The sequence below is a fragment of the Arachis ipaensis genome, chromosome B04 (assembly GCF_000816755.2).
Source record: "Arachis ipaensis cultivar K30076 chromosome B04, Araip1.1, whole genome shotgun sequence".
Classification (NCBI taxonomy): domain Eukaryota; kingdom Viridiplantae; phylum Streptophyta; class Magnoliopsida; order Fabales; family Fabaceae; genus Arachis; species Arachis ipaensis.
Genome location: NC_029788.2, coordinates 42528 through 53225, shown reverse-complemented (window position 1 = coordinate 53225; position 10698 = coordinate 42528). Strand labels below are relative to the sequence as shown.

The 10698-nt window shown below is 35.8% G+C and overlaps 2 protein-coding genes across 3 annotated transcripts; both read right to left on the bottom strand.

The window, feature by feature from the left end:
• LOC107638433 (E3 ubiquitin-protein ligase RHA2B) lies at positions 1008 to 2014 on the bottom strand. The gene has a single exon (XM_016341695.2). The coding sequence runs from the start codon at positions 1780 to 1782 to the stop codon at positions 1273 to 1275; it is 510 nt and encodes a 169-aa protein (XP_016197181.1). The 5' UTR covers positions 1783 to 2014; the 3' UTR covers positions 1008 to 1272.
• Positions 6935 to 10632, bottom strand: LOC107638434 (hepatocyte growth factor-regulated tyrosine kinase substrate). Of its 2 annotated transcripts, XM_016341696.2 has the most exons (10): positions 10348 to 10632; positions 9682 to 9738; positions 9537 to 9601; positions 8658 to 8874; positions 8477 to 8574; positions 8022 to 8091; positions 7859 to 7918; positions 7729 to 7779; positions 7510 to 7588; positions 6935 to 7401 (listed from the first exon to the last, which is right to left on the bottom strand). In XM_016341696.2, exons 1-10 carry the CDS (start codon positions 10429 to 10431, stop codon positions 7310 to 7312), a joined length of 873 nt encoding a protein of 290 aa, XP_016197182.1. In that variant the 5' UTR covers positions 10432 to 10632; the 3' UTR covers positions 6935 to 7309. The 2 variants fall into 2 exon arrangements, with proteins under 2 accessions (XP_016197182.1, XP_020975922.1); XM_021120263.1 differs by lacking the exon at positions 7859 to 7918.

Sequence of the window (10698 nt, the reverse complement as noted above, 5' to 3'; positions counted from 1 at the left end):
TAATTTATTTAATGTGTATTTTATTCTAATATATATTTTATATGAGTAGTTGATTTATTAATTGATGTTTAATATACCGATGGTATGGTTGTTCTCAGGACATCTAAGATCTTTCTGTTAATAAATGCATCATTTTTCTTTTATCCGAAAGATTAGATTACGTCATTTTGGTCTGGTTCACATGCTTGAAATATACAATACAATACAATACTAGCTACCACATACAGCAAGGCTTACAGAAAGCTGAAGAGTTTTAGTTTATTGATCACTTAGAATAATATTGTATAAATATTGAATGAGAATTTGAGTCGGAAGATTGTATATTTTCTGTTGAGAATAATAAAGGAGGGAAAGGTATATCAAATTGATGCTATTATAAAAAATCCTGCAATTATTGATGTAACATGTGCTGTAGATAGTTTTGCTGGAAGTAACCCCACAAACAGAACAGATCAGAGCGCAATAGCTTTCATCATTGATTAAGTGTGATACAGTAGTAGCTGTATGAATTAATGCACTTTTTACTTTTTAATTACTTAAAAAGTAGGGAATAGAAAGTTTAATCATACTTTCATATTTTGTTTTCTCACGAACTTACCGACGCTTGCCTAATAAAACTTAAGCACTGGCACATAACTAACTATGAAGGGCAATAAGGCACTTAATTATTGGCCATATAGAGATAAGAATAAGAGAGATGACTCTCTATGGGTGTGTGGATTGTTGTGATTTGTTGGAGGGTGATGCTAGAGTGCTAGTGCATGTGCCACTAACAACATAGCAACTTTTGCAGCATGACGCACACTTGGCCTTCTTATTATGCCACGGTACATCTTGCTCAGTATTTGAAGAAATAATAATGAATCATTTTCTACTGAAAAAAGTGTCGCCTAGATCTATATAAAAACGAAGGAATAGCCACTTTCATAACATAAACTCGGAACTTAATTAAACATATTAGAGGACAGGATAAAATAAAAATAAAGATGTATATATTTCAACATTTATTTGCAGAATAAACAGATGGCCATTATTAATTCAAGAATGGAATTATATATCATATCATCATATGGCAGATATGGGGGAAAAAAAAATCTATATACAAACAAATTAAAATCCTAAATAATGTGCCTAGTTCTACTCGTATCATCTAATTGATTGCAGCTCCAAACATTGATGATCAAACGCAATAAATAATGAATTCCTCTAACTAACTAACTAACTAATAGATCTACATTAATCATCTCTTCACAATTCTTATTGCACATATAGCTAGCAAGGAAGAAGATCATCTCCGAAGAGGTAGAGAAGTCTCTCCACAGCCCAACTAGGTTGAGGAGATGGTGGCACACAACCAAAAGAGCTCTCTGATGAAGAATAACTGCAATTATTATTAAGAGTGAGCAAAGGTGCTCTACAAAGAGGGCAAGTAGGGTTATGGTTGTTGTCATCATTGTCCAACCATTTGTCGATGCATTCTCTGTGGAAGACATGGTAGCAGTTCATTAGTTCCCTAACCTCATCTTCCATCTTCATCTGGTTCAAGCACACTGCACAAGATGTATCTTCTTCTGTCTCTGGAAGCCTCTCCATTATCTCACGAAACGTGGTCAACACAAGAGTACAAGAAGAAGAAGAAGGTGTTGTTCCTCTATCTTTGATGAGCCTGAAAACCAAGCACAAGACCCATCTCAGAACTGCAACGATTAGAGCTGCTTCATATATGGCTTGACCTATTGTCCAACCATATGCAGATGATGAGTCCTCAGCATAGAAACCCATTGAAATGTAAAAGCAGTGAAGAATGAATCTCTATATGTTCTGAAGAAATGTGTGATTCTGAAGTAAAAAGAATAGAGTGAATGAGAGAGAAAAGGAAAAGGGGGAAGTTCAAGACGTTATAGATGGCTTCTATATAAAGCCAATGAAGAAGGTGGTGCTGGCGGCTTTTCTTACTTTCTTTATGCTTTCACTCTCATCCACCTTCTTTCTTTAGTTATACACTTATACTCTCTTCCATCAATATATTAAACTGAGTATGAAAAAATAATGTTATTTAAATTATACCTCATTAATATATATATAAGTAAATTCTTTGTCTTTTATAATAGATGTACGCACCGTCCTTTTAGGGGATTAGGTATAAAGGTTCGCGACCACTAATTGACACTCTTCCGCGTGTCCTCGTCAGAAGCCACTGGATTAATAAATATTTTGAGAAACGCAGCGATTTCAGTTGGATCATCGTCATATATGTTTGTTAATGGATGTTCCTTATGTGATATTTGTTACGATTAATTTTACAATGAAGTGATGAACACATGCATTGATATATATTGTTTTTTTTTTTTGGACAAAAACAAATGAGACTATAGAAATTATTCTAAATCGATCTAAATTAATTTTATTTATATTTATTAATTATTATAATAAATAATATTAAATATAATAAATTTATAATTATAAAAATTATATATATACAATTATAAATATTAAATTAAATATGATAATTTTAAATTATTATTTCTTTGACCGTCTTTTAATCCCACATATTTCAACAATAAATTTTAGTTATATGCAGCAAGTAGTTTTAGGGATGTTAAAAAAAGTGAATTGATATATCATGTATGAAATCAACACAAGGCAAGGGGAAAAAATCAACACAAGGCCACTTACAAGCCACTTGAAATGTAATGTGCACTCTAAAGTTATTGAGCCGTGTAATTGATGGACCATTCTAGCTTTAATAAAAATATTCTTTTTCTCCATAAACTATTGCTTGCCATCAATTATATATGGCCATTAGTAATGACTGATTATGGAATTATGAGATTTTAAAGGGGGTTCACTCTGGTCATGAAGCTAGGTCAGCTTTGCTTTTTATACAGGATCATGAAACGTCACAATGCTTGTATTGCATGTGTTGAATCCCAACATCCTAGTCAGATCCAACGTATGCACATTGTGGCTAATTTTTTATAAATAGATAAAGGTTGTGTGTTATTTACTATTATGGTTAGTTTGTCTATTTCTCTCTAATATGAAGTTTAACTTTTTTAAATTATAATTAACAAATCAGACCATTATATTTGAGTGTGATAACAAATCTAACTCAGAATTTTGTAGTACCTATATATAAAGGAACATGTCTTTTTGTTGGTCTACATGAGTATATTACACTTCTGAATACAATATTATGTTTTCTGTTTTTAATGTTTTAAAAAAATTTTAAAATTATCTTTAACGTTTAATTTGATTCAATTATGTCCTTAACGTCTGTCTACCTATGTTACATTTGAGGTACATAGCTGGTCCCAAATTCGAATAAAGGAGGAGGGTTATGCTAGATCTTTGACAACCAACATAAAAACATAGTCTAATCCTCATGACATGAATCAAAGACGTTATTGCGCTAAAACTAGGTCATTGCCCAGAAGTAATGCACTATATGGCTCGATCAAATGAGTAAGGGCCGCTGCATCGGTACCCAGATGTAGTGTTAAATGAGTAAGGGTTCCCGCGTTTTCATGAACGGACAAGGGTAAATAAGCTAGTTCACAAAGTATTTTGGACTTTTCCTCAACCTTTGAACTTCTCATCGCAAATACATGTTTTAAAAAGGGAGACGAACATCTTATAACCTATAAGAGTGGCATGACAAGCTCTCAAATCGACTTCTTCTAGTTGAGGAGAGTCGACCGAAAATTTTGCATTAATTGTAAAATTATCTCGGGAGAGAGTTTAACAACACAACATAGGATGCTCATCATGGATTTTCGCGTTGAGCAAATGTTGAGGAAAAGACATCATACGAAGAAACCAAGGACAAGGTGGTGGCAGATGAAAGGTGAGGAACAAAGAAGCTTCCTAAGACGGGTAGGAGAAGAGGCAAAGTGGGATGGAATGGAAGTGCAGAAGAGATGTGGAGGGAGATGGCAGGAGTTATTAGAAGAATAACAAAAGAAAGTTTTGGTGAATCTAAAGGAATAGGACCAAGAGACAAGGAGTCCTGGTGGTAGAATGCAAGTGTACAAGAAAAGATAAAGATAAAAAGGGAGTGTTCTAAAGAGTGGTCTTTATGCCGCAAAGCAAATAATTGGGAAAAATATAAGGCGGCTAAGAAAGAGACAAAAGTGGCTGTAAGTGAAGCAAGAGCAAGAGCATATGAGGGTCTCTACCAGTCTTTGGGTACGAAAGAAGGAGAAAAATGTATATATAAAAACGCAAAGATCCGTGAAAGAAGAACGAGAGATTTGGATCAGGTTAAATGCATAAAGAATAAGGATGGAGAGGTACTGGCTCAAGAGGAAAAGATTAATGAAAGGTGGAAGAACTACTTCTACGAGTTATTTAATGAAGGACATAAGACTCTTCCGAGCCTTGGTCGGTTATGTACAAGGGAAGAAGATCAAAACTTTGACTACTATCGAAGGATTCGAGACTTCGAGATAAAAGAGGCTCTAAAGCAGATGAAAAATGGCAGGGCAGTAGGACCTGATAATATCCCGATTGAGGTTTGGAAGGGCCTTGGAGGAAAAGACATCAACTGGTTAACTAAGCTTTTTAATGAGATTTTAAGGTCAAAGAAGATGTCTAATGAGTGGAAAAAGAGCACATTGGTACCTATCTACAAGAATAAGGGGGATATACAAAGTTGCGGAAACTATAGAGGAATCAAGCTCATGAGCCATACCATGAAGTTATGGAAAAAGGGTGATAGAACGGAGGTTGAGAAAAGAGACACAAGTAACAGAGAACCAATTTGGATTTATGTCAGATGGATCCACCACCGAAGCGATATACCTATTAAGAAGGATGATAGAGAGGTATCATAGTAATAAAATGGATCTACATATGATGTTTATTGATTTGGAAAAAGCGTACGATAGGGTGCCAAGGGAGGTTTTATGGAAGGTTTTAGAAAGGAGGAGAGTAAGGATTGCATATATTCGTGCAATTAAAGACATGTATGATGGGACCACAACTAGTGTGAAGACTTAAGGTGGTGTGACAGAAGAATTTTCTATTGGTATAGGATTACACCAATGATCATCCTTAAGTCCATACATTTTCATATTAGTCTTGGAAGTACTCACAGATCAGAGCACATCTAAGAGCCTGTGCCATGGTGCATGCTTTTTGCCGATGATATTGTCCTTATGGGAGAGTCAAGGGAAGACCTAAATAAGAAGTTGGACTTATGGAGAGAAGCTCTAGAAGTGTATGGTCTGCACATAAGCCGTAGCAAGACGGAATATATGGAATGTAAGTTCGGTTTTAGAAGGGAAAACCCTAATATAGAGGTGAAGATTGGAGAAAACATCCTACGAAAAGTTAAAAGTTTTAAGTATCTTAGGTGCATCATACAGGATAATGGAGAGATTGAATAGGATGTAAATCATAGGATCTAAGCAGGTTGGTCAAAATGGCGGAGTGCATCTGGTTTTATATGCAACAAAAAAATGCCTTTAAAACTTAAAGGTAAATTCTATCGTACTGATATAACACCGGCTATGCTTTATGGTACGAAGTATTGGGTGGCCAAAGGGGAGCACAAACATAAGCTAAGTGTGGCAGAGATGAAGATGTTGAGATGGATGAGTGATCATATGCGATTGGATAAAATAAGGAACGAAGATATAAGGGAGAGAGTTGGAGGAGCACCCATTGTGGAAAATATGGTAGAATCGCGTCTCAGGTGATTTGGACATGTGAGAAGAAGACAGACAGACCATCCATGAGATGGTCAAACGAAATCTACATATTAACGGTCTCTCTGTAGACATGATACATGACAGAACTCAATGACGTCATTTGATTCATGTAGCCGACCCCACCTAGTAGGACAAAACTTTGTTGTTGTTGTTGTTAAATTTCAATGTCCTTAACGTTTGAAATAATTTCAATTTTATCTCTGCCGTTAAATTTTTAACAGTAAAAAATTAGTCAAAACTTTTTTTTTCAATTTTATCATTAACTCATTCCCCATTTTTCAATTCCAATTGGCAAATCCAAGCCTCTACTAGTGTCATTGCCATCACCACTGCAACCACCATCACCTCTTCTTTATTCATATTCTTCCCTCCAAACAACAACAATAAAAAAGATACTGAAATTTAAATCGAACAGCAGAAAAAGCACATAAACCTTGAAAAATTCAACAAAGATGAAGAAACATATACACATGCAACTCAAACTCAAATCTTATGGAAGATGAAGGAATAGTATAGCAGAAAGCACAACAATCTTGAAGAACTTCAATCTATTTTGGGGGTTACAACTTAATACAAGATGAAATAAAAAACAATAAATTCAACAGGAACGAGATGTATGTGACTGATGAATGTTGAGAGTCGTCGCCGATGAAGGTTGGGGGATCCGGAGTCTGGACGACATGGGGGAGGCATATAGCTGACGATGAGGAGCCTAGAGATATGTCCACAGAGGAAGCGAGGCTGAGTGAGGAAGTGCCGCTGGGAAGGAAGGTGAAGCTAGGAAGGTTGCAAGGAGGTCAGAAGAGGCGAGCTGGGCGCCAGGGCCGATAGGGAAGGTGGTGAAGCCGGCGAGCCGCGACTAGCCAGAGATCGGGAGGTAGCAAGGACAACAAGATGGCAAAGGGGAGGAGAGGTTGGACACATGCTAGCAGCATCAGCTGCGACGCAGTGATCCCCTTGTCCGAAGAAGAAGACTTTAAGTGGCTGTGTTTTGAAAGTGTGGGAGGTTTGGTGGGGGGATTGAATTGGACAATTAGGGTTGGGATGAGGGATTGAGTTAAAGTTAAAATTGAAAAAAGAAATTTTGACTAATTTTGACGGTTAAAAATTTAACAGTAAGGATAGAATTGAAACTAGTTCAAACGTTAAGAATATAATTGAATCAAATTAAATATTAGGGATAATTTAAAAAATTTCAGAAATGTTAGGGACAAAAATCATACTTCACCCAAAAAAACATAGTGGTATCAATTGAATTCGCCATTCATAATTCATTGCCTTTCACTGTAAGTAACATGCATATTATAAAAGATGCTCTTATGTCATACCTCACATGTTTACAAACTCAAAACTACTCCCTATGTTGGGTAGCTGAACAAAGATGTGTCTTATACAGGACTGCATCCTCAATCTGATGAATTTAAATCCGATTCGATCACGTTACATAGAAGCAGAAGATTTTTACTCTGGAACACACAATATTCTTTTGTTCTTTGACACTGGTAATAGTTCAAGCTCTGTTGCTGCACCGAATAAGAAGATTACGAATACAAGCAACAGATTATTCAAATGCTTTGGTTCATTGTTCCACCTATTCAAATGCTTTGGTTCATTGTTCCACCGTCTTCTATCTTCTTTCGCATTTTGTACTGTAAGGTAGCTGGTGCACAATCTAAAGGTGTTTCTCCTGAAAAAGAAAAAGCAGTTGATTATGATTTGCAGCCGGGAGTTTTGTTACTTTCCACTGTTAAGAACAATAGGAACAATAATATCAAGAAAGGAGAGGATTAATTGCCTTGTGCATTTTTGTACTCCAGGCTCGCACCCGAATCCATGAGAATGAAAACTATATCAGTTTGATTGAAGACCGCAGCCTACAGATAATATTAAAATTACTATCCAATATCAAGAAAACTGGAAATCTGGAATATATTAATTCTGACGGTGAAAGGCACAAGTACAAACAAGCAGAAGCACGCAAGCACAAACACACTACACACAGTAAGAGAGGTACCAAATGCAGTAACGATAGCCCTTGCTTGTCCCTGTAATTTGCATCCACACCCTGCACATTTTAGCATCCGTAAATACTTATTCCAGAAAATGAACTATAACTGTAAGTATGTAATTTTAAAGTGAAAAACCTCATCAAGAAGTTTCTTGACAGCAGCTACGTCACCATTTTTTATTGCTTCTCTTAAACCCTGAGAGAGAGCACTGTCTTCAGTTCAAAGTGACTTTCAATACCCAAGATTTTTTTCGCACAATGCAATAGCACAAGTGTAAACAATTGGGGGGAGGAGTTACCTCTCCATTGGCTCCATAATCGGTCTGGCTTCTCTCCGATGTCCCATTGGTTACATGACCAAAAGCAGAACTGCAATTTTACATTATAAATAATCAATAAGCTTAGGAACAAAAAATCACCAGTTGAATACCACAGAGGCATAGACACATAAATTTCTACACGTTCATAGGCCTTTTCCTTTTTTTTAGTTGTTTTTTTTTTCTCCCTTTGCTTACACAGTGGTTTTAGCTGATGGAGAATTCAGTTTTTAAAAAGAAATAGCTCCTAACAGTGATGGCCTGCTACAAGTTTTTAGTTATGTAGGTAGTAGACAATGCAAGGGTTAGAAAATAGAAACGCGATTTCTGTCACTCTACATCGTCAGGTTTTGATTCACAACTACATAATTAAACTGTTAACATTCAAGACATACTTAGTGTCAGCAAAAGCAGTTTTTTGTCCAGCAGGTCCTTACCTAAACTTGCTAGATGAACTGGAGCTTCTATTTTTTGGAGCAGTATCTGCCTTCTTAGGTTTAGGATTTGATTCAGAGGTAATAGCCGGAGAGGATATCTTCCGTCACAAAGGATTAAAAAGAAAACATGAGCTTATGCACTGCAACAACAAAGGTACCCGATAACAATAAGAATTATTACCTGCCGAGGTTGTGCAGAAGAGGAAGGTGTGGGAGCCTCAGACTCACAAATGCAAAGAGGCATTCCACACATACACTCTTTAATGCCCAATGCAAGTGTACTCCCTGCAGTAGGAATGGTTTTTGGATCATCATTGGCATCGATATCTATTTTAGAAATTGTATCCGTTATGCTGCTCACTCCACCGGAAGAAGCCTGTCTTAAACCATTCCCAGACCTGTGTCAAAGACACGATGGCATGTGTGGTATGTATGACTATCATATAATAGTGATCTCATTTAGAAAGCATCGTTATTATTACAAGAAGAGGAAATGAAAATGAAAACAGTACAGCATGGCTACATTGATAAAATTAATAAAGGGTCTCTTAAGGACCCCCTCTGTAATAACTTACACTCCTAACTTTATTCAATATTCTTCTCTCTTCCTAACGAGTTACTTCCTTAATTAAGGACATTCATATTGGCTTAAAATCACTAATTATGACGTTGAACTTGTTAACAAGTAACAGGCTAACAGCTCATATCCCACAGAACCTAACCTAAACACCAAGGTGTGATTGATATGACGTTTTGACGTAACATAAAAGTAATAAAAAAGATGTTCAATCGATCTCTGGAGCACTTCACAGACTAGAATACATTGAACCAACATGTTAAAAAGATAAAAACTATACAATCCAAGATATTAGCATATTTTATGATTTAATATAGATCATAAGTCACACAGGTTCTCCTAACCATCTTTTCCTTGTAAGTGTTGACTATCTAACATGTTTTAAGAAATATGTATCTGATTTTTGTAGTCACATGATAATTCGGGGAAAAAATAAAATAAATGTAACATGCATACATTGAAACTTTAGACCAAGTAGTTTACCTTGAATTGTTGAAACAATCAGCACATACTCGGACACTTGAGTAAATGCCAAATTGAGGTAAAGCCTGCATAGTAAAGTATTGTTCTATGAAGTTCAAGGATACTACTAGAACAAGTATTTCACTCCCAAGAAAAAGTATCATACCATTTGATTTGATGAATGTTCATTGCACAAAGTTCTCCCACAGGATCGACAATGATGCTGCATACACACCTCAAAGAAGCATACAGTCAGTTGCCAGGAGAAGATTTTTATTATAAACAGAATTTCGTGTGCATTGGGCTTGCAAATTAAAGCCATGTAAGACAAGCAGAATTTACACACAGCCACATATACACCGTACACTGAAGAGAAGTAGTTCGCCAACATTTTAAAAGAGGATGATCACAGCATATTTAACATGCAATGATTGTTTGACACAAGCTATGCACCATGAGCAATATCATAGTCAATACAAATTCTTTAAGGCTCCTTCTGTAAGTAAAATTAAACAGTTTGTAACAACTTTAGACTTTGTGCCATTTTCACAACAAATGGACTGGATCTTAAATAAGCATTTAATCAAAACTGTTCGGAGTTGTGGTATTATTTACTTATGGCAAACATTAAAAGTTACTGAACATCGTTCCATGCACCTAAAAATTGATGTGAAATAATCGACCCTTCAACAATCATTAAAACAGGCAAGATCGCATCAATCGTTAAGAGATCCCCAAATGCAAATGGAATTGGTAAAAAAAAGTAAAATAAAATCTCAAATTAAGAATCTAAGACAGAACGTGAAGATATGATGGGAGGGATCTGAAGTACCCGTCTCCTGAAAGTGTTGAAACTGCAATTGCAGACAACACATCGCGCTGCTTCTTGGAATGAAGGTGGTTCTGTGGCTGACATGAAGATGCGTCTCTGTCCGAGCCCAATAGGGGTATCCGGGTATCTTTTCTTTAGCCCTCAAATGGACAAAGCTACAATATTTTTCTCTCTTGTCTGGTATTAATCCAAATGAATGAGCAAATTGCCCAGAATCAATTCATTTATTTAATTGAGGATTAATAAAATTTCTTGTTGCAGAGCTTATGGAGGATGACCATCATCTTAACTTTATGTAAATTGTTATTATTATTATTATTATTATTATTATTATTATTATTATTATTATTA

Coding starts and splice junctions, on each gene's coding strand:
- LOC107638433 (XM_016341695.2), bottom strand. CDS start 1,782: ATGGGTTTCTATGCTGAGGACTCATCATCTGCATATGGTTGGACAATA.
- LOC107638434 (XM_016341696.2), bottom strand. CDS start 10,431: ATGTCAGCCACAGAACCACCTTCATTCCAAGAAGCAGCGCGATGTGTT. Junction 9,739..10,347: donor TCAACACTTTCAGGAGACGG/GTACTTCAGATC, acceptor GTGTGTATGCAG/CATCATTGTCGATCCTGTGG. Junction 7,589..7,728: donor GGCTATCGTTACTGCATTTG/GTACCTCTCTTA, acceptor TATTATCTGTAG/GCTGCGGTCTTCAATCAAAC.